The sequence below is a fragment of the Papaver somniferum genome, chromosome 7 (genome assembly GCF_003573695.1).
Source record: "Papaver somniferum cultivar HN1 chromosome 7, ASM357369v1, whole genome shotgun sequence".
In the NCBI taxonomy this organism is placed as follows: Eukaryota; Viridiplantae; Streptophyta; class Magnoliopsida; order Ranunculales; family Papaveraceae; genus Papaver; species Papaver somniferum.
The window spans coordinates 27,607,636-27,631,887 of record NC_039364.1 but is presented as its reverse complement, the minus strand read 5'-3'; the positions used below and the strand labels follow the sequence as shown (position 1 = coordinate 27,631,887).

At 40.3% G+C, this 24,252-nt stretch overlaps 1 protein-coding gene across 4 annotated transcripts; it reads left to right on the top strand.

Moving 5' to 3' along the window:
• The first annotated feature begins 18,474 nt into the window (after positions 1-18,474).
• LOC113296795 (BRCA1-associated RING domain protein 1-like) lies at positions 18,475-24,133 on the top strand. Of its 4 annotated transcripts, XM_026545134.1 has the most exons (11): positions 18,475-18,552; positions 18,663-18,706; positions 18,868-18,991; positions 19,095-19,240; positions 19,334-19,497; positions 19,602-19,868; positions 20,048-20,151; positions 20,238-20,424; positions 20,572-20,678; positions 22,028-23,560; positions 23,644-24,133. In XM_026545134.1, exons 2-10 carry the CDS (start codon positions 18,682-18,684, stop codon positions 22,200-22,202), a joined length of 1,299 nt encoding a protein of 432 aa, XP_026400919.1. In that variant the 5' UTR covers positions 18,475-18,552; positions 18,663-18,681; the 3' UTR covers positions 22,203-23,560; positions 23,644-24,133. The 4 variants fall into 4 exon arrangements, with proteins under 4 accessions (XP_026400919.1, XP_026400920.1, XP_026400922.1 ...); XM_026545135.1 differs by lacking the exon at positions 23,644-24,133 and having other exon boundaries at positions 20,238-20,414; positions 22,028-22,154; XM_026545137.1 differs by lacking the exons at positions 22,028-23,560; positions 23,644-24,133 and adding an exon at positions 21,552-21,577 and having other exon boundaries at positions 20,238-20,414.
• Positions 24,134-24,252: the final 119 nt, after the last annotated feature.

Below are 24,252 nucleotides of genomic sequence, written 5' to 3'. Positions count from 1 at the left end.
TGCATCCTGTTTTAAATTCAAGTTTCAGATCCAGAAAATTCGATTTTAAAATCAGGCTTTATATACCATAAATCGTTCAAGGGTAATTATGGTATATGGGAAACGTCCAAAATCGGGACTCGTCCGTGAATTTGGACTAATTCGTCCAGGTTTGGATTAATCTGTTTTGGACGGATTTTTTTTGGACTAGACTATATTAGGCTTCTGATGGATGGACTAAAACGTCCAAAGCCCAGTAACTTTGGGACTAAACATCAATTTCTACTTATTTTTAACCTTACCGAGTGCTAATGTCGTCTGTGGTGCTGAATCTTGCTACCGGCAGAAAATTGAAGGAACATGTATTTAGGAGGTGGTATACGGTCACATCCAGGTCCTCCCCACGGTGCTCCATTGATTGCCTTTGTGGTCATATCAAATCTTAATATTAAGAGGGTAGAATTGGAAGTGGGGTCAACTAATCTTTCCTAGATAAAACAAAATTAGATTTCCAAGATATTTACAAAATGAACACGCACCTTATGGCCATTGGACGTGTCATCTCCGATATTCACAAACACAAATCTGTACTCGTATATTTTATTGATATCAATGTTTTTGTTTATCTTCCAAGACCCTTAGAGCATCTCCAACAGAGGGTGAAAATATTTTTTTTAAATGACACATAAGATTTTAGACCCCCATTTAGTATAAAAGCATTTCCAATGGTTAGGTCCTATAAATTAGGAGGGATCAAATATTAAATAACGAGGTGTTAAAGAAAATCTTAACTACACATTCGGGATGACCCTTAACTAATTCCATGTCATCAATATTATTTTTAAAAAATATTTTTTAATATGGAATCAAGCTAAATATTTTTTTTTTAATATTTATCTAAATCTACAATTCATTGTATAGCCTTAACTACGGGAGATGAGTTTTAGTATAGAAGGTGTTATTAAGATTCAGGGATAAAATCTAAATAAATGGGGTCTAGCAATGACATCCACGTAGGATTTTTTTGACCCATTGTTCGAGATGCTCTCACAGTTTATGTTAATTGTTATGTGATTCTCTTCTATAATTTAAACTCATGTCCGATGATCAAAAAAATAAGAAACAACTAGAAAACTCATGTCTAAAGAGTTATCGGAACTCATTTTTCTTGAATAGCGGGGTTTCAAGTTTTTGCAGTAAACTTCCACTAAAACGCGTGAATCGAGTATGAAGATGAAGATGAAGTTAGGACTTAACTAAGAGTTGGGGTTGTTCACCGATTAACAGATTGGTTTTTTGCATGTCTCAGAACACTTCTAATCCCACTTCCATAGAGATTCATGGTAAAAATAAATATTTTTCCTTATGATTTTGATTTTATTTAAAGTCCGTTTTAAGGTGAACAAACAGATTCTTGTTAGGATACTTGTAGGAGTCACATAGAAATTTAATTCATGGTGTTTTTTTGAAGCGGTTCGATAAAACCCAAATTGAATTCATAGTGGTTTTTGTTATGATTATGCTAGTATGATCATTCATCACTATGATTAAAAGTAGATCAATGAACGTGCAAGATTTTACGAAATTTCTAAAAATGATTAGTATTCCCTCTTAAGTCTAAACAATATTAGAGACGAACTTTTCATAATAGTCTGATTAAAAAAATCGAGTTATTTTAAGTTTCATGATAGATGATTCATAAAGTATCAGAAAACCAGTGGACTTTCATACATATTACTTTCTAAACGAGGGCTTGAAAATAGATTAAAATTCTAATTTTACCAGCCGGTATTCGAGATAGATGCATCTCAGAAAAATTGAAATCCAACGGTGGTAGGGTGCGACCTTATTATTGTTATCACGCGCGCATTCGCATGATAGCACGACCCCCTAGGTGAACTTGCAAACATATATTAATAACCTTAAAATTCAATGGCAATATATGAATTTCTTAATAACCTTAACCTATATCCCGGTATATAGGTGAACTTGCAAACATCAAAGGAAAATTATAAATTAAATACAACTAAATAATATTAAAATTTTTCTTAACATTTATAATGGGATACAAGTTAACAAAAGCCAAAAAACGGATAAAACATCTTTCCATACAAAGAGTTTCACAGTCGAATTTTCATGGAAATCCTTTTTTGGTTTGTTGCCTTCTCTTAAGTCTTTACCTATCCCATCGAATTTGAATGAAACCACTGTCTTCTCTGTCTCTACATCTACCACTTAAACTCGATGTTGCCGCTGCATCAAGTTTTTGATATTTCTTCTTTGGGAATTGGGATCCTTATGCTCACTGTCCGACCCAACTTTTTACCTGATTGGGGGATACCAGGTGTGGGTTTCTAGGGTGTGTTTGGTTGGTAACGATTCATAAAGTATAAAAAACACACGCACAAGAAAACTATGGTTCGGACTTCGTTGTATGGTACGTACAACAAAAAAAATTAATCGGGTGTGAACACAAAGATCTGGTATCATCTGAGTATTCACAAATAATGCGCGCAGACTCATGACAATACAGTAAATAAGCTGCGCCTGAGGGGAATGGATAGGTTATGTCGAATCCTTGACTCAGAGTTCTAATACTCTTCCTCGTCTCATCAACTACAATCATTGTTCTTGGCTCATACAATAAGATAAATAGTGGATGAAATATAAAATGTACGAACATGATATACCATAAGTATCGAATTGAACATATAAAGTATAAATGCATGAATATAGATGAAACGATTAACTTATATGATCCATCACTCAGATCTCTGTCTACGGGATTGGGTTTTTCATCATATGTATGAAGGTTACAGAAATAGTCGAATGACTTTGAGACCAATATAAGCCTGCGTAGCAGGAGGAACTTCACTTACACTTTCTCTATCTCTCTGTCTCTCTCCTATTCTCCTCTCGATGTTTTTCGGCCCCCCTCTTCACTTGGGAGAGAGGGGTATTTATAGGGTGGTTACGTGGGGTCCACTTCTGAAGCCCGTTATAACCTTATCCTCTTGTGTCTTGTGCCGCTTACGCAGAGGTCTTCGTGTTCTCGGTTCTCTCTGCGTGTTCCGTTTGAATTTGCAGTGGTATCTGCGCTTCCTCCACAGGCTGACTGACACGTATGCTGTTTGAGGGTATTTAATGCGGGTAGTTGAGATGTCTGTCCGCGGTAGACAGCTGTCTTCTGCCCCTGTTTTGTCTGCATCAGTCTGACTATCCCCAGCCGTAGATCTTAGATCTTTCTGGGGATAAGATAAAGTGACTCTTGGGTTATCCTCCAGTGTTTCGCAGTGTTCTAGTGTTTTTGTCTCCTCGATCCTCTACCGTTGGATCTGGTGGGTGGCGACGCTATCTTGACAAGGCGCGTCTCTTGGCTGTCCACGTGTGATATCATATCTTGATGCTCTCAGCTGCATGTCCTCCACGTGTGTCTTTGTGGACACGTGGCGGAAGATGAAATGTGTACCTACAATTTGTCCCTTTTCATCCTACTGGGCAGTTAGTCGAAGTGGGAAGAAAAAACGTGTTACTCTCTTCATCTTCTCTTTATTATTTTCCTAGATTTTAGGGCACGTTCCCCACTATTTGCAATAACTTCTTCTTGGGTAGTTGGGCGGTTTTATTTCTCTTTGTATATATATATGAGAAGGAATACGAAAATTCTCTAGTCATAAATTTCATTCCTTCTCTTTCCTCAGAACTTTTATTTTTTGTTCTCTGCTTTTGTTTCCTTGTTATTAATTGTTGCTGCTGCTACTGTTGTTTTTGTCTTTGTTGTTGCTGCTGTTGTTGTCCCTTAAAGCTTTCTGCTGTTGTTGTTGTTGTTCCTCGAAGCTTTCTGCTACTGCTGTTGTTCGTCGAGGCTTTTTTCACGACCCTGATTTTTCCTTTATAGGTAAGTGGTTCTACTGTGTTTGATTATCTTTTGATGAAAAATATATTCGTTTTCTGTTGTTGCTATACGTGTTTGTGATGAAGAACATATATATAGATGTGTGTATGATTTCCCCTGTTCGTCATTACAAACAGTAATGATATCTTCCTTCGTGCATGGTTGCCCCTATTTGTTATTTCCCCTTTTTATTTAGGTTTTGTTCTTATTTTCCATCTGGTTCATGATTATGAAGAACTGGATGAAATTGGTTTTTTGATTTTCGTTTTGTCTCCGCGGAAGTCTGAAACTTGTTTGTGTACTACGCAGACATGGCTGACCGTCCGCGGGTTTCTTATCAAACTCCACCGCCTAGTCCGCGTAGATCTCCTCCGCGTAGGGATCCTGATGTTTCTCCGCTTGGTGGAGGTTCGTCTAAATCTTCCCAAGGTGATGCCCGCGTTCATAGGGTTTCGTCTTCTTCTGGTCATAGGCACTTATCTTCTAAGAGGGGTGAGTCGCATAGAGGGAATACGCAGAAGGGGGACCGGCCAAAAGAGGCTCTTGGCTCCCGGTATGCTGTTTCTCGTCCCTTAGTTAATCCGCGTGATGATCGTAAGAGAACGCGGGATATCCCACCTCTTCGGTCAGTGGCGCCTCCTTACGCGTCTCATCAACATCTTCTACCTCCCCCTCCAGTGTCTCAACCCAAGGGGAGGTCTTCGAAATAAGTGGTTTCGAAGACTGATGTATCTAAGGTTCATCCTAAGAGGAAAGCTTCTGAGAGAAACCCTTCGAAGGGTTCTGCGCCTGATCCCGTGGAGGAGAAAGATATTTCTCAGGAAATGCGTAGCGTCGCTGTTGGGGAGAAGAAAGTGACCTTCAAACATATTGATCTGGAGGTTTTCAAGGAAAAGCATGGTCTTCAGCTATTCGATGTTCGTTTTTACGCTGCTGATGATGATATTACTTATGAGATGATATCGACATATAAGTTTGATGAATTTCATCTGCTGACCACGGTGGGGGCCTTTGAAGCGGGTCTTATGCTGCCTTTGTACAAGTCTGGGGATTCTTTTTATCATGATGTGCTGGCTGGTCGAGAGGGTTCTTCGAAGAACACACACTGTCGCTCTATTTCCCAACTTCATGGGAATTATCTTCGTGCACTGAGGGAGTGTTATCTTCGGAGCAAAGGAGAGACAATGATGACTCTTTATGTTCCCAATCCTGAGGAAAGGGAGTGGTATACGCCTGAGAATTTTAACAAGTCTTTCGGTGACTATGTTAACAATAGGAATCGTAAACCGTGGAGTGTGAGTCTTCGGAATATTGCCGCTCCTCGTGGTGAGATCCTCCTTCTGAGTGAAGTAAGTGGTGCTAAGGTGAAGTACGTCCCGGGTACAGATAATTCTACTAACAAACTGGTGTTTCCTACTCGTGAGCGGATCAAGCGTGATCATGACTATGAATGGCACGCAACTGTTATTGAGGTTGTTGGTCCCTGGGCTTGGGGGTGGGTTCCAGGTCCGCAAGGATGGCGTCCTACCGCAGACAGCCAGATACGTGCGGCTCCTCCTGCTCGTTATGAGAATTTCCGTCCTTGGCATTTGAATTTTGAGGGCATGAATTTCCAATATGCCCTCGATGTTGTTGATGGAGATGACGAAGAGAGTTCCGATGTTGATCTTCAGGCGAAGAATGCTGCGGTTGTCAAGGTAAGATTTCCATATTCCTTGTCCTTTAGTTGAGGCAGTTTTAATTCTTTTCAAAGTCGGATTTTTATTCTTGTGCCTTGTCTTTTTAGGCGACGAAGAAGAGGAGGATAAATCGCAAGCAGTCCACCACCGCAACAATCGAGGAGTCGGAGGTTTATGAAGAAGTTAACAGTCCTGTGACTGAGCTTGGAGAGGATGAAGATATGTCTGATATGGAAGAGCGTACTGATACATCCCCTCCAGGTCATGATGATGAAGAATTTTTTAAAGGGAATACTACCGCTGGTGGCAGCGGTATTGGTGGTGAAATTAATCCCGCAGGTTGTCATGATGCTGGTGCCGAAGCTAATCCTTCGGGTTGCAGTGATGCTGGTGATGATAACACTGGCCTTGGTGATGAGGGTGTTGGTGGTGAAATTAATCCCGCAGGTTGTCATGATGCTGGTGCCGAAGCTAATCCTGCGGGTTGCAGTGATGCGGGTGATGATAATACTGGCCTTGGTGATGAGGGTGTTGGTGGTGAAATTTCTGCTATGTCTCAGGAGTTTTCCTTTGGTCGGATTTATTCTGCGGAGGATAGTTTGGACATAAACGATGCCCTGGGCCTGGCTTCTGAGTTCAACCTGCTTTCCCCAAACGATGATTGGGATGTGCTTGGTAACTCTAACAAGGCGGACGGAAGGGGAAAGGGAGTCGCGGATGCTAGTGATGTTCCAGAGGGGAGCGGTGCTAGAGACCTTCCAGATTTGGATGCGGGAGTAGCCTCGAACTCTTCGGGTGCTAAATTCACGGACATGGGTAAGGCCTCGGTTGGGTCTTCTGGAGATGATTTTCCTCAGTCACTGATCCTTGAGGGTGATGATGCCATCTTAGCTTGGTTTTAAAAGAAGAACTTGATGTTCGTACCCAATCCAGCTCCTGTGGTGTAGGGTGAGAAGAAATCTGATGCTTATACCCGTAAGATGATGCAATTGTCTCCCGAGGACCAGGTTGCAGAAGCGTGGGATAAGAATCTTCGGTCCTTGGAGGTTTCTCTAGTAGTCGACGCTCCCTCGACTGTTGCTGATATGATGGCGTTGGCTGATGGGTATCAGTATGGATTTCCCCAACAACGGATGTTAGAGGTGAGTTCTCTTATCATTTTGCTTGATATCAATTTTTAGCAATTTTTAGAGTCAAGGTGTTCTAATCTTCTGATTCACAGATGATGAGGAGTGAGCATTGCAATCACATGTTGTACCAGTTTTTTAGGAACAAATCCCTTAAGTTGGAGGCTAAGCTTCGTCTTCGGGAAGAGGAGCTTACTGCGGCTGAGACTGTCATTGCTGATAGGGATAGGGAGATATGTGAGTTGAAGAGTCTCCACAAGGCTAAGGAGCAACAAGGAAAGGAGGAGGAGAAGCTTCGCTTGGATCTTGCTATGGCTCGTAGTGAGTTGGAGGAGGCCAAGAAGAATTCTTCGGCTGTTACAGGTTTGATTATCTGTTCTCATCCTTGATGTTGTCCTTTACTGTAATTAGTGTTCTTTCTGAGTCTCCCTCCCCCACCCTATCTTCGGTGGGTGGAGTTCCTGAGTTAGTATGGCTTCGGAAAGAGCGGCAGCGTCAGAAATCTCGCATCGCAAAGTTGGTAGAGAAGATAAAGAGCGAGGCTGATAAGTGGAATGCTCGTGCCGATGAACATAATGCTCTGGCAGAGAAGTGGCGGGTCAGACGAGTCCAAATGATTGATATGCAGAATAAATATAACAATGATCGTCGTTTGTTTAATGGAACGTTGTTGTGGATGCGTGATAATCTTCGTTAATCCCGAGAACATGTCTCATCATTGGAAGCTAAAATCAATCTCTTGGAAGAAGAATTGCGTCAAGCTCGTTCTTCACAGTCTTCTGATGTTAAAGATTACATTCAGCGTCTTGCTAGGGAGAGAGATGACGCTAGGGCTGAGGCAGGTGCTCTTAGCAAAGCTTAAGCTGCGTCTAGGGCTGATGTGGTACGCTAAGCTGAGTCTGAGAGAAATCTTGAAGTAAATATGTATCGGCTCAACAAGGGTCTGGAGGGTTTAAACAATGAGGTCAACCATCTTCGTCACTTGGATTCAATGAAACAGGTAGAATTAGATGCGAGTCAGTACGCCCTTTCAACCCTTCAAGAGGATTATAAGAAGTTGTCAGATGAGTGTGATTTTCTTGAAGAAGCCCGTGATGCTGTTGTTAACGAATATGAAATAGCTTCGGCGAGAGTCGAAGGTATATGCTTATATTATCGAGTGTGATTCTGTAATTTCCTGGACCTAACCATCTGTATTTTTCTTTTCCTTGCAGAGCTCCAGGGACAGCTTCGCACTGCAAATGAAGAGCTTGCAGAGGCTCAATCTCAATTAGTGCATCAGGAAAGTCAGATTAATTATCATAAAGGTTTAGCTACAGCAAGGGACGAGGCTTCCCAAGCCGCTTCGAAGGAAGTGAGTCGTCTTTCCTCGTTGTTGTCAAAGGATGAGATGATGAATACTGTTATAGCGTACAAGGCTCGGTGTCAACTAGTGGAAGAGACTAACAAAATTCTGGATAACATCGAGTATGATCTTAAGACTGAGCATGGCCTTATCAAGATCTATCCGCGCCGTGAGAAAACCCCCGCCCCTTACATCTGGTTCTTCAGGGCCTTCCTCGGGTGGGAGCGTACCTTCAACGCAGAAGGGGAAGATTGCTAAACCTGCTGGTGGGGTTGAACCATCCAAGTAGATTTTTGTAGAGAGTTCATCTTTGTTGATTATGAGGCTTCGTGAGATTCCTTTTGTATTTTCTTGTTTCCGCGTATCATTGCCAAGCCTATAATCAACTTTTAATGAATTGATCATTGTTTTAACTTTTATCTGTGTTGTCCGATTTTTTTTTTTTTTAAAATATTGTTATGGTTAGTTTGGAATATAACTGAATGTAATCAGGGATAGCGAAGTGTTTGAGTGCGAACCCGAAGATATGTGTATCTTCGTGAACGTCTTGAGACCTGTCACCCCGTTGGCTAATCCTGGGCCAGAGGATTCCCAGACGATGGGGGTTGGGGCAGCGTTCTAGGATATGAGTTGTTTGGAATGTACGTTCATTCCGTCAACCCGATGCCATAAGATTGGTTGGGTATCTCTTTCTGCTGGATGCCTTCCCCATGGTCCTACACTTATAGATGCTGATAGGGGAGTCCCGAGAGATTGTAGGTGACTACTTTCCCCAAGTAAAATAGAACAACAATTAACACCAGTGTTTACGTGGTTCGACAGCAGAGTGTCTACGTCCACGGGTGAAAGAGGGTTAAAGTGTCTATTCAATCTGTTGAGTTACATTTAGAAGAATTCCATTGATGGAACCTCTGAGGTAGTAAATAGTAAAAAACAGGAGGATGAAGTATTGACGCGGAGGCTGTATTTACAGGTGTATGGTTCTCGTGAGGTGTTATATTTACACGCAGTCGTCTTGTTACTATGTTGCTCCATGTATTGTGACTATTTTTTGCCAAAAGTTTGCTTGATTGATAGGTTGAGGTTTGTTATTCCTCTCTCAGAGATAGAAACATGTCGATCGCAAGCGTCGTTTTCTTCTTCTGGCGCTCTTCACGCAGATGCAGGTCTGCGTTGCCCTCTACGGGTAGTATGGCTTGAGATATTTTGCATTCCATGGGTGTTTGAGGATCTCCCCTTTTAGGTTGCGCAGATAATAAGACCCATTTCCTGCAACATCATGTATGACGAAGGGTCCCCCCCATGTTGGTGCTAATTTGCCCCACTTATTTTCTCGTTGGTATTGGGGAATGGCCCTCAGCACATACTGCCCTTCTACGAAATTTCTAAGCTTAACCCTCTTATTATACTCCCTTTCTAGTTTCCTTTGATAGTTTTCCATTTTTTGTAGTGCTGCCTCCCTCCTCTTTTCTAGATCATCCAACCTTTCCAACATCATGTCCGCTGTGAGGTTCTTCTCCCATGCTTCAGTCTTCGTAGTTGGCATGATTATTTCTGTTGGGATAATAGTTTTGGCTCCATAGGTGAGTAAGAATGGGGATTCTCCCGTGGCTGATCTTCGAGTTGTCATATAAGCCCACAAAACGTTGTGTAGTTGCTCACACCAATGCTTCTTGTATTCGTCCAACTGCTTTTTGGGGATGAGTGCAAGGGTTTTGTTTGTGGCTTCTGCCTGACCATTGCTTTGAGGGTAAATTGGTGTTGACTTGTTCTTTCGAATTTTGAAAGTATCGAAGAGTAAGTCGATGTTTTTTCCCTGGAATTGCTTGCCATTGTCAGATACAATCTCAGCTGGTATGCCAAACCTGCAAATGATGTTTTGAAAAATGAATGTGAAGACATCTGCGTCTCGAATCCTTGCCAGGGCTTTAGCCTCTACCCATTTTCTGAAATAGTCCGTGGCCACTATCAAGAATTTTCTCTTCCCTGATCCTTCGATTAGGTACCCACGATGTTTATGCCCCATTTTGAGAATGGCCAAGGGCTGTCTACTGGGTTCAACATTGTTGCGGGTGCGTGGATTTTTTTGGAGAAACGCTGGCATTCTTCGCATCTTCGTGACATTATTGCAGCGTCTCGTATCATTGTTGGCGAGTAATATCCTTGAATTTTCGCCTTATCTGCTAGGGATCTCATTCCGCTGTGATTTCCTGCGTCGCCGCGGTTTATGTCTTTCAAAATCAAATGTCCTTCGGATCTGGATAGGAAACATAATAATGGTCCGAGAAAAGATTTTTTGTACGAAATTTCTTTTCTCAGATCATATCTTCCTGCCTTTGACTGTATTTTTCTGGCTTGCTTTAGATCTGAGGGTAGTATTCTTTCTTTTAGGAAAAGATGAATCTCAGATCTCCAATCTTCTTCTTTGCTGAAGTCTTCATCTTGATCTGCCTTAGACATGATGTTGTCTTCTTGGAAATCATCCGCGATGAATTCTCCCACGTCATCATCTGCAATATCTTCTTCTGCGTGGTTCCTCTGCTGTGCAGCGCAGAGTTCTTGAATATCAATTGAAGGCTCGTAAATCCTGGTTACTTTGATTGCTTTGACGTCCTCGTTTCTGAGCATCGATGATATGTAGGCCAGGGCATCCGCGTGCCTGAGTTCCTTCCTTGCCAGGTGTCGGAATTTGAAGTTTGGGATTTGTGATGCCAGTGTTTGCACCAATTTCATGTATGCTGACAATGTTCAGTCATAAACATTATATTGCAACCTTATTTGTCGAATGACCAGCTGTGAATCGCTTGTCAGACGCACGTCAGTTATGCCCATTTCTATTATCAACTGAAGGGCATGCACCACTGCTTCATATTCAACTATGTTGTTGGTATGCCCCTTGAATTCTAACCTGAAAGCATGTATGATCATGTCTTCTGTTGGGGTGGTGATTACGATGCCTATCCCCGCCCCTTCTTTATTTTTCTACCCATCTACGAAGACTTCCCATTGCCTAGGATTTTTTGGTTCCAAGATGTCTATAGGGTCTTTACCTTCGTCCATTTCTGGTAGTCATGCTGCCTTTCGTCCTTCGATGATGACTTCTTCGCAGTTATCCAATGGTAAGTCTGCTAGGAAATCTGCTAATACTTATGACTTCTGAGAGTGTTGTATCTCATGGATGATATTGAATTGATCTAGGTGAATATTTCATTTTGCAATTCTGCCTACTTTTCCTGCGTTTTTAAGGACTGCTTCTAGCGGAGCTTTGCATGGGACGCGAACGTAGTGAGTCAAAAATTAAGTTCTGAGTTTCAGGGTTGCCCATACTAGTGCCAAGATGAGCTGCTCGATCTTCGTGTAGTTCCTTTCTGCTGCGTTCAGAGTCTTGCTGATGTAATAGATGGGCTGCTCTATCTTCGTGTTGGTTTTAACCAATACTGCGCTGACTGCATCTTCTGTTGCTGCTATGTATAGTGCCAACACTTCATCAGGGTCTGGTTTTTGTAATATAGGGATCTCAACCAGGTATTCTTTGATATTTCGAAAAGCTTCCTCGCACTCTGCCGTCCATTCGAATTTGATTCCTTATTTGAGAATGTTAAAAAAGTGCTTACATCTATCCGAGGACCTGGATATGAACCTCCCCAGCGCAGCCAGCGAACCATTGAGTTTCTGAACCTCTTTTAAATTCTTTGGGGATGGCATTCTTACGATGGCTTCAATTTTAGCGGGATCGACTTCAATACCCCTCTTCGTCACCAAATATCCGAGGAACTTTCCGGAAGTGACACCAAAAGTGCACTTCTCTGGGTTTACCTTCATGTTGTGCACTCTCATTGCTTGGAAAATATCTATTAGGTCTTGGTGATGATCTTTGCGCAGCTTGATTTTAACGATCATATCATCCACATATAATTCCAGCGTACTTCAAATCCATGGTTTGAAAATTGCATCCACCATTCTTTGGTAGGTTGCCCCTGCGTTTCGCAGTCCAAAGGGCATTCTTACATAGCAATAGAGGCCGTGTGGTGTATAGAATGTTGTATGTTGCTAATCTTCTTCTGCTAGGAATAATTGATTGTATCCAGAGTATCCATCCATGAATGACATTTCTTCGTATCCTTCAACTTCCTCGACAAGTTGGTCAATGCTTGGCAGTGGATGGCTATCTTTAGGGCAAGCCTTATTGAGGTTGGTGAAGTCGATGCATATCCTTACTCCGCCATTTTTCTTAGGTACGATGACCATGTTAGAGATCCATGTTGGGTACTTCACTTCTTTGATGAATCCCGCGTCCAGTAGTTTGCGGAGTTCCACTTCAGCTGCTCGATGGTATTCTGGAGCTACTTTGCGCACCTTCTGCCTACAAGGGGGGGTACCTGGTTTTATTCGGAGTTCGTGATGAACTAACTTTGGGTCAATTCCCGGCATGTCCCCCAATTTCCAAGAAAAGATGTCCGCTTATTCCTTTAGAAGTTTGATTAGCGCGGCTTCTCTTTCTTCATCCATCAAGGTGCCTATTCTGATAATCTTCGGGTTTCCCTCAGTACCTATGTTGACTTCTTTAGCTGCTTCGACAGGTATAAACGTGGGTTTTGGTTCCCCCAAGAGAGGAACATTCTTTGATTGCTATTTGGTGGGATCTCCGTCTTATTTTGTCGCGGAGGTGCTGGCTTCTGTGCTGCCAGTGGTGCTTACGTTCAGAAGGCTTTTTCCGGAGATTTCTTCCAGATATGTATCTATGGTTATTTCCTTATTTTTGGCTCTTCGGGACTGGTGCTTTTCTTCCCGCTCATTATTGATCTGATTCTGTAAGGTCTGACATCCCCGCGCAGTTACTCGGTCTCCTTTAATTTCCATGACTCCCTGGGGTGTTGGGAATCTGAGATATTGATGGTAGGTTGCCGCTACTCCCTTGAGCTTGTGAACCCATCTTCTTCTGATGATGGCGTTGTAAGGTGAAGGTGCATCTACGACGCTGAATCGAGTGTCCACTTTCATGGGTCATGCGTCTACTTGTAAGGAAATGTCCCCTAGGGGCTTTGTAGCTGCGCCGTTGAATCCGTAGATGGTGTAGTAAGACAACAGCAGTTGCTCGTCATTGAGTTCCATACGTTTGAACGTGTCATAGAACAGGACGTTGACTGAGCTTCCTCCATCGATGAGAATTTTCTTGACATTGCACCCTGCTATTGGGAGTGTGAGGACTAGAGGATCATTATGGTCTTCCATGTCTTCTTCCACATCTTCTGCATCGAAAGTCATGGGCGCGTCCATCCATTGTTCATGCTCGTTTACCTCTTTCCCATCGATCTTATAAAGCTCACAATAATCTTCGAATTGTTTTCTCAATCTCTTCCCAATCTGAGCGGTTAGGGATGGTCCTTGAATCTCTGAACATGAAATCGTGTTGAGGGTGCGGTTGCCTTCTCGTAACTGAACCTGCCTGCCTCTCTTGGTTCTATCTTCGTTATCAATCTTCCGTATATATTGCTTCAGGTCTCGTGCGTAGATTAGTTTTTGAATCATTATCTTGAGATTTTTGCACTTTTCTGTTTGATGACCGTTGAAACAGTGGTATTCACAGTATTCCTTGGATTTTTCTAATCTAGGAAGCTGCTTTCCCTTGGACCATGGCCAATCGAAGTTCTCCCTCCCTTTGATCTCTCTCAGGATGCGCGAATAACTGGTATTCAGCTTGGTATAGATTTGATCTTCAAATTTTTGATCACCTCTTCGTCTATCATCACTTCGTTCTTTCCTTTCTTCGTTGGGACGTTCTTCTGTGATTCCTCTTTTGGACCCGCTGGCTTGATCCATGGAATTTGTGCGTGTGGGACATTGAGTATGAGCTCTGGGATTTTCACGCTGAATTTCTTCTAACCTTGCATGCTTTTCTATGATTATCCGGAGATCTCCTTCGGTGGTAGGGATGGTTCCGTGGATCTCGACAAATAAAGGACTCATCTTGTCCATCCCCCATTTGTAGCAGTTGATACTAACCACGGGATCTACGTTGACAACAGCTTGGAAAATCTTGTGCCATCTATAGTATATTCTCTGATGGTCTCTTTGTATTTCATCTCCAACGAGAATAGTTTGTCCATGCCGGTATTGACAACCTTGTTGTACATGTATGTTGCTAGAAATTTTTCTGTGAGTTGGTCGTAGGAGTCGATGGAGTTTGATGGCAAGTTATCAAACCATGACAACGCGGACCCTTTTAAACTTGATGGGAAGTATCTGCACAGTATGGAGTCTTCGTTATCCCAACGGGCCATCATTCGATTATAATATCGAAGATGAGCCGCATGATCAGTTGATCCATCATAGCAATCGAAAGCAGGAACCGAACACTTTTACGGTATGGAAGCCCTGGCCAAGTGTGGTGTCAGCGGGGTAGTGTTTGCTTCCTTCATCACTTTCTCTAGCCTTCCGCATCCCTGCCTAATCTTTAGCTCCTAGATTTCTTCCAGCATCTCGGCACGCAGACTTTCCATTGCGATCTGGTGTTCCTCATGAATGGTAGATTTTGCTCGTGGGAAGGTGGTACCGTCGTAGTAGTCCGAGTTCTCGGGATTTTAATCAGGGTCTGATCTTTGGTTTATCCTTGATCCTCTTCGATTCAATGGAAGTGGGTTATTTGCGATCACCATTCTTCTATCTTGATTAGGTGTTACAGCCTTGGAGTTGGCTTCGTCGCGTTGGTTTTCTACCTCCGCGCTATGAATGATTCTTTCTTTTAGTGTCTGGTTCTCTTGTGCTAATATCGCCACAACATCTGCGCATGCCTTCTAGTTCTTACTTAATTCTGTCAGCTCGGCCATCATCTGAGCGGAATGATTTGACCCTTGATTTGGTGTTCCTGCCCGCAATTTCTCATCAGCGGCTATGGTTTGTTCCTCATCCACGATCTGTATTACTGGTTCTAGTGGGTCTAACTGTGCACCTTGGGACCTCGACGGTTGTTGTGAGGGTTGGCCTGCTATTAGAAGCGGTTGCTTGGCTGGAAAGGGTATGTTCTGTTCGTTGGTTAAGGGCATCCCATAGAGGGGTTGTTGTATTCCCGACTCTGCCACGACTTCCTGATGTTCCTGTAGTTGAGCATTGGTTACTCTGGGAGCTCCAACTTTGGATCCGCCAGCTCTTGAAGCTCCTGCTTTGGCTGCCGCTGCATTTACTGCGTTTGCTGCGATGATGTTGGCATTGATGGGGGCCATGCTTTCTGCATTATCCTGCGCCCTATCCGCTGCCTTTAGCTTTTCACCTCTCTGCTTACTCCTAGTTACCACTGGGGTTGTCCTTGGTATCTCTTTTGAAGGAGCTTTAGCCTTCCCGACATCTTTGCTTCTCTCCATCTTTTAATATTTTCCTGAAAGAGAGAGAGAAAAAATCACGAAGACAATGGGCCCCACGTGATATATATTAGCGTTTTGAGTCCTCAAAGGTGTAAAATCTTGAAAATACTTAAGGCGTCCATCTGTGTAGATGACCGCAGATCTGTTCGAAGTTTTGATTTTCAAAGACCTAAAAACTTAGAAAATGCATGAAGAATCAAATCTACTTAGATAAACGCGGATCTGTTCATAATTTTTATTTTCAAAGACGTGAAAACTTATAAAATGCATGAAGAATCAGATCTACTTAGATAAACGCGGATCTGTTAAAAATTTTGGTTTTTGAAATCATGAACGGAAAAAACCGTAGTGTTCCATACATCGTTATTTTCAGAAAACGAAGCCTGGAAAAAGTCACGGGAGAAGATAAATATTTTACCGGGATGAAGGTCCATGTTTCTAGCGCCAGATTGTGAACACAAAGATCTGGTATCATATGAGTATTCACAAATAATGCGCGCAGACTCATGACAATACAGTAAATAAGCTGCGCCTGAGGGGAATGGATAGGTTATGTCGAATCCTTGACTCAGAGTTCTAATACTCTTCCTCGTCTCATCAACTACAATCATTGTTCTTGGCTCATACAATAAGATAAATAGTGGATGAAATATAAAATGTACGAACATGATATACCATAAGTATCGAATTGAACATATAAAATATAAATGCATGAATATAGATGAAACGATTAACTTATATGATTCATCACTCAGATCTCTGTCTACGGGATTGGATTTTTCATCATATGTATGAAGGTTACAGAAATAGTCGAATGACTTTGAGACCAATATAAGCCTGCGTAGCAGGAGGAACTTCACTTACACTTTCCCTATCTCCCTGTCTCTCTCCTCTCAATGTTTTTCGGCCCCCCTCTTCACTTGGGAGAGAGGGGTATTTATAGGGTGGTTACGTGGGGTCCACTTCTGAAGCCCGTTATAACCTTATCCTCTTGTGTCTTGTGCCTCTTACGCAGAGGTCTTCGTGTTCTCGGTTCTCTCTGCGTGTGCCGTTTGAATATGCAGTGCTATCTGCGCTTCCTCCACAGGCTGACTGACACGTATGCTGTTTGAGCGTATTTAATGCGGGTAGTTGAGATGTCTGTCCGCGGTAGACAGCTGTCCTCTGCCCCTGTCTTTTCTGCGTCAGTCAGACTATCCCCAGCCGTAGATCTTAGATCTTTCTGGGGATAGGATAAAGTGACTCTTGGGTTATCCTCCATTGCTTCGCAGTGTTCTAGTGTTTCTGTCTCCTCGATCCTCTACTGTTGGATCTGGTGGGTGGCGACGCTATCTTGACAAGGCGCGTCTCTTGGCTGTCCACGTGTGATATCATATCTTGATGCTCTCAGCCGCATGTCCTCCACGTGTGTCTTTGTGGACACGTGGCGGAAGATGATATGTGTACCTACATCGGGCGAACTTGATTATTTGACTACTATAAAAGAAAAAAAATCTAGCAAGAGAATGTAAAGAATCATCCCTACTTTTTTCTCACAATCCCACTGCAGAAGGTATTATATTGCATTTCTTTATTTCTTGTTGTTCTTCTTCCGTTGAGTACAAGAAAACCGTGTTAAGATCATATAAGAGCTGTTTGGAAACCATTATTTTAATGGATTATCAGCCCATAATCCATCACGCAGATTATAATGGATTTTATATGCGTTTGGTAACCATTATAATAATTGCTTACTTTAATCATAATTGAAAAAATTAATTATTTCCATAAACAAAAAAGGTTGTTTTGAAAATTTATTATAATCAATTATTTTTTCTAGCAAACTCAAATTGAATTTTTTATTTTTATTTTTCTCTAAATTATTAAGAGAGAGGTAAAAGAACAACATAGGAATAGAAAAAAAAATCCTAGATCACTGTTCTTTCTTTTTCTTTTTGAGATCATCATTTTAAGATAATCAATTATTTGAAAAAAATGTTTGGAAAAATTTATTTTTAAGATAATTATACAAAAATCATTCATCTATTTATGATTATAGATAATCATAAATTTTACCAAACAAGGCCATACACATTTCCCTAATCCGTTATGTTTTTTTTTTTATTTAAATTGTTTGAATTCCAAGTTAAAATTATATAGTGGCCCGCAGATTGGTCAATCTAAAATGAGTCCATTCAGATTGGTTAAAACTATATACACAAGTGAAATAATGGTGCAGAGCAAGCGCGGGTAAGTATGCAGCGTAGCAGTGTCACCTAAAATGAGTCCATTCAATTTTGGCAAGAGAAATCAAGAAAATTAAACCCTAGGTCTAGTTCCTACTCAGCGTGCGTAGGTGCAATTCTCTCTCCCACTTTAGGTGCAAGGGGAAACGGCGAAGAGTTAATTACTATTCGCGAATTTTTCCGTATCACGAATTTTATCGTCTTATTTGCGTGCGTTTGTAACTCCGAACCCAAATCGCGTATTATATGGCATTCCCGGATTATTCACGAATCGTTCACGAATTTTACGTATTCCGATGATACGTCCGCTTAATTCGCCATAAATTCTTTAGCTTTACTTTTCAAAGACTCCACTTTTTGGGCTTTACTGCCTCCCGAACATACACGACCGAATATTAGACGTGTTGTAATTTTTATGAAACAAAAACGACTGAAGAGATTTGAAGGTGAAGGTGAGAGAGATCTCAAACTCACTAACCAAGCATCTAAACCACCATACGACGTCCTTTTGGATAACTAATGTTGTATATATTATTAATATCATCATATTGAGTTTATTTTTTCCTTAAATAACTCACACATATGCATAAAAATTGGTCTATGACCTTATAAATACAAATTATTTGTTATATATAGATACCGAATTTTCAGAGCCGAACTCACATTTATAAATCGAATTATACACGTACGTATGCCGTTCCGAATTAATGACGAATCACGTCCCGTTGACCGAATTTTGGACCGAATCTGGATTTTACAAAACCGTATAATACTCGTATGTTTGCCGTTCCGTACGTTTACCGAATCCCGAATTGCTAACTAACTACAGACAACGAGAGAAGAGATTATTAGTATTAGTTATTCTCTCATCAGAGAATCAAAAAGGAAGAAAATCTAGCAAGAGATCGGTGGAAAGAATTCCTCTGGGAATCTCACTCCGGAAGGTATCAATGGTTTTTAGTTCATTTCTTTATTTGTTTTTGCTATCTTCATTGCACTGCTAGATACTAACACTTTATCTCCAACGTTTTCTTCTTCTTCATGATCACTGCAGATTGAACTAGACATTTTCAATGCAAAAAAATACTACCAGAAATGGTATGCAATATATGTACTCGATTCAGTTGTCTTTAAATTTTTGTACATTTATCTTTCTTTTGATGTTCTTAGCTAGCCTGCAGTTTTGCCCCAAATGAAAAATAGCTAGTGTGTGTTTTGCAAAGTGATCTTTTTACTTAATTCTCCATTAATTCTTGCAGTACAAAAGGAGCATGCAGACGACGTCCCTTCATCTTCGAAATTTCAATGGAAGATTGAAAACATTTCAAAATTGAATGATGAAAATCGTTTCTCACCTATTTTCAAAATAGGTCCTCATAAATGGTATATGAATCAATTTTGTGACCAACCCTTTCTCTGCAATACTATTACTATCTCTATGTTGCAATTTCTATTGAATAATCCAAATTTGCCATCTTTGTGTTAGGCGATTGCTGGCTTTTCGCAGGGGATGTAATACAAACGGTTACTTGTCAATCTACGTGGTTGCTATTGAATGCAAGGAATGGCAATTTGTGAAATTCAGTTTGTCCGTTGTTGATCAAACAAATAACAAAAACACATTGAGAAAAGGTAGCATTTGTGCACTATATGTTACTTTCACAAGTGTACAAATCAAATCGATAACTTATATAGGTTCTAAATTCTATCCTTTTGTATATATAGACACAGAAGACATGTTCCGGTTCACCAAAGATGAGAGCGACTGGGGTTTTGATGAGTTCATACAGTTAAAAGAACTCAAAGACCCTAGCAATGGGTATATCGTGAATGATGCTTGTATTACTGAAGTTGAATTCTGTTTAGACTCAATACAAGATTTTAAAGAGGTCGGTAGCTTGTTGTTCCTAAACCAACAACTATGTATTATCCAAATCAGCCTTGATAAATTATGAATGTATGTACTATTGTGTCTGTTGGTATTGTAATTTAGGAGTTGGTGCCTATGGAACATATGGAATTTGTCGAGGAGCGGGATTTAGTTACAATGTCAACACAACAATGTGATTCACATAGGAAGCTAGATAAGAAAATCAATAAACAACTAGCGGATAAGGTATCAGTGGCAAAGTTTCAAGAGAAATCGTTTTGTATCGAGACCACTGCTAGTACCAGTACCTTACTAGCTAATACTTCAGTATGTCTGGATTACGATTCAGATTTTATTTGTGCATTTTGCCAAACCTCTACAGTATCAAAGGTACGTGGTGTGTTTTTAGAGTAGCATAGGAGGCTTGAAGTATCTTAAGCATAATGTTCATTCCTTCCTTGTCAATTGTGAAAAAAATGTTTCTTTGCACTCCATAAGTGGTTCTCAATAATATATTCTCTCTTTTACTAATGAATATTTCTCCATGTTTCTATACGGGGTGCATTTAGGGCTCTGGATCCATGTTGCATATTGCCAATGGAGAAGAGGTAAAAGAGGATGAGGTATCTGCTGGACCGAATGTCATACATGTTCACCGAAAATGCGTAGAGTTGTAAGTTTTTGTATTCTTTTTAATTTTTCTTGATTTTCATCTTATTTCATCCTTAATGAATCGTATAATCATATTTGGAGATGTAGGACGCCTCGAGTATATTATGTTGGTAAAACTGTTATGAACTTGGAGCTGGAGCTGACAAGAGTTTCGAAGATCAAATGTTGTTGTTGTGGGTTAAAGGGTGCAGCTCTTGGCTGTTTTATGCGTTCTTGCAAGAATGCTTATCACGTTCCTTGTGCATTTGACACTTCAGGTTGCAGGTGGGATGATGTAAGTTACATAATTAGCATGCATCTTTATATGTTGATTATTGCACCTATTTTCTCCTTGTGTTAAGTAATTAAACGCATGTCTATATATTTTTTTCCTAGCTAAGCGTGAAGCTAACTTATTTTACCCGACATTGTCTGGTAACAGGAAGGTCGTCTAATGTTATGTCCCAGCCATTCTGGTGCGAAGTTTTCACATGAAAAAACCAAGAAGGGAAAGTTTCTAGTGAAGGACAATTCTTCAGCCATTCAAAGGTAGAGTTTCATACTACTGATTTCCATTAATATCTGTACCATGTGGTAAATGATTAAACTAGTCATACACATACGAAAGTCTCTAATAATTATCGAATTACTGATTGACTTACAATGGAAGAAGGTTAAATAATTCCAAGTTGAACCTCGATTGCTCCAGAGCATAATAATCACATAATAATGAATCAATTAATGGATTTACTCTCATAAACTACATTTCTAATCAATGAATAAAACCTTTAGCAGTCTGTATAACATAATACATCATCATGTGTGTAAACAGCTTGTAGAGCACATTCAACGTGTTGGGTTCTTTAGGAGGTTTTCAATGAAATTTGGTTGCGCAACACACGAATTGTGTCTGTGGGGTGGCTTAGGGGTCTTTGTAAATACTAATTTACCTTTCTGCCTATTAATTGATGATTGTACCCTTCTTTTTAAGAGCTATTCCAAGATAATTTGGGGCTACTAATTAAGGTTAGGTCATGTGGTCTTCTAATCTAGCATCTAGATTGGAAGTCCACGTAAGGCTAAGTCCTATGGGCTTGATATCTAGCTGCTAGATTGGCCATCCACGTCAGCATGGGCAACCTCCTAAGTCCTATGGAATGGCGAATCTACCAGCGAAACGCTGATCAGTGCAGCGTCCAGGTGAACGCTGAACCGATCAGCTTTTGACTTGGTCAGCTAGGTTGAAACGCTGCACCGAACAACGTCCAAGAAAAACGTTTATCTTCACAGAAGATCGACTTCTTCCCCATTTTCATCTGTTTTCACATCTCACTCTCAAACTACCGAAAAATGCATGTCCATGAAAATGAGTTGTCGAAGTTTTTTTTTTCAAATTCCTTCCATGGGTTTGTTCTTCATCAGATTTGTGATTGATTGAAGGTGGTTCGGTGCGATTCCATCCACAAATCATTCAAGGTAAAAAATTTAAGTTTTAGGTTTAAAGTTTTATGATTTTTGATTTTTTGTGCGATTTCAATGAATTTGATGATTGATCTTTCATATTTAGATGATGTAGATGATATGTGTATGATTTAATTTGATTATTTGTGATGTTTTTCTTAGGAATTTAATTTGATTATGTGTGATGAATAGAAATGAAATTTTGATTTTTGTGATGAAAATGAATTATAATTTGTATGATAATTTGATTAGTTGTATGATGAAAATGAATGATAATGAATTTGTATGATAATTTAATATGGATGAATTGAGTATGGATAATTTAGTATGGATGAAAATGAATGATAATGAATTATAATGATAATTTGTATGATAATTTAGTATGTATGATATTTTAGTATGATTGATATTTTTTTCATTTTTGTTATTGATTGTAGCATGGATGAATTGAATATGGATGAAATGCTAGATCGGTTGGATGTAGTTTCATCAATGAATTGTAGTGAACATGTATGTCAAGATGTTACTAAATCCCCTCGCAAAGTAAGCTTTAGAGGTAGTTTGAATGATATCGAAGAGTATTACAATATTGTAGTGAAAGATAATCCGTAAGCAAAACGATATTGTGATAATTGTGGATTTTCTTCTGTTTTTGAGTATGATTTCGCCAATGGGGATAGAGCCTTAGTTGAAGCCATAGCTGAGAGATGGTGGTCAAAAACCAAGAGTTTTCACTTTCGGGAGTTTGAAATTGGCCTCATTCCTTTAGATTGGTACATGTTAACTGGAATTCCCACTGGTGACCGTAGTAAACAACCAATACTTATTCCTCCGTTGGGTAGTCATCTAACATATCCCGCTCTGGATGATTTATATTTTTCGGATATCAAAATTTATGGTTCATGGGACTCTAAGAAAAATTCATTATCCTTAGCAGTCTTGAGAGCGTACATGGATAGTAGAAAAGACTGGGATAATACTGGGTGTGCACAGACATTGACACGAGCGTTCTTTATGTGGTGTTTTGGTCATTTTCTTCTAGCGCATTCTACTGGAAAAGTAGATAAACGTTGGGTCCTGTTATTGACTGACTTAGATAGAGTTGGGAAGTATGATTGGGGTCTAGCTTCGTTAGGTAATACCTATAAATATCTCGAAGGTTGGTCAACCAAGGGTACGAATTTAGCTGGCATGGCTATGGTACTTGAGTATTGGTACTATTACTACTTCCGCAACATGCAACCCTTGCTTCGTCAGACACCTGGAGGACAGTATGATATTTTCCCAAAGATTTGTCTCTTCAAGAAGATTAGGATTGCATCAAGGAAGAGAGGACATCAAGTAGGACAAAAGGACACTATGAAACACTCAGTCAAAAGTGCAAGAATACAGATTGACACTAGAACAAGTGAATCATGTATTTGGCAACCATGGCCAGATAGTGAGTATTCTGTGGGAGACCAATATACTCACGCACTAAATATCTCCAAAAAGAGAGTTCTGTTTTTTGACTTTGAAAAACGCACAAGAATTAGTTGTTACTTGGCAGAGAGATTCCAGAGGCAGATTAAAGATGAGATGTAGTCCCAACAAATCCTCCAAATTTGGATCAAATTGATGACAGAGATATTGTAGAGGTCACCGACTATTATGCAGTCACTGAGGATCAATATAACACTTGGTGGAAGAAGAAGAGTGTTGGAACTTATGTCACTGAGTCATACCATGCACAGAACGTCGATGAGATAGCATTGGGTAGCTCAGTTGTTCCTCGTCGTTTGTTTCCTAGTCATCCTCCTCCTGACATGATGTCGCAGACATACACCTATAACACACAGAATGAGCCTCCATCACAATTGCCGGAGATAGATTTCAGTTTACCATTTTCCGATGAAGCCGGCGTAGAACGTCACGTACCAGTTCCAAGGGTTCCTTGTCCGTATAACTTTCAGGAGATGAATTTGACAGTGGTAAGTACATTTACATTTTGTACTCATTTTCATTTTAAGTTTCTTGAATATTTGACTAAATTCTCTAATTTATATACTTGTAGGATGATTGCATTAGGTTTATGAAAAAACAATGTTCGTTCCAGCTTGGAGCTCGTCAAGTCGCATGGGACGAGTCATACAAATTGGCTACAACTTCATGTTCCTCATCTGGCAGATCTACATCTTCTTCAGTACCATCTATCCAATCCCATCCTCCAAACAATCCAAATGAAGCTAATACATCACAAGACCTCACATTAGGTGGTTCATATGAATGGGCTACATGTCAACATTTTTACACTCCTATGGTCGAAGATGGAGCTACTACATCACAATACCAACAACAAGGAAATGCATAGTATCAACAAGGAGGAAATGAATTTACCGATGCGTTGTTGGGGGAAAGCGAGTCTAACATTGTTTATGATACTCAGTTCAGCCAACAACCCCATAATTTCTTTTGACCTGAATTAAACTCTAAGTACTATTTATTTATGGAGTGTTATACTTTTAAGTACTATTTATTTTTATAGAGTGTTATAAGTTTTTTTATTTTTATGGAGTGTTATACTTTATTTATTTGTTGTTTATGGAGTATTATGATTTATTTTTTATGGAGTGTTATAATTTATTTATTTGTTGTTTATGGATTGTTATCCTTCCATTATGTA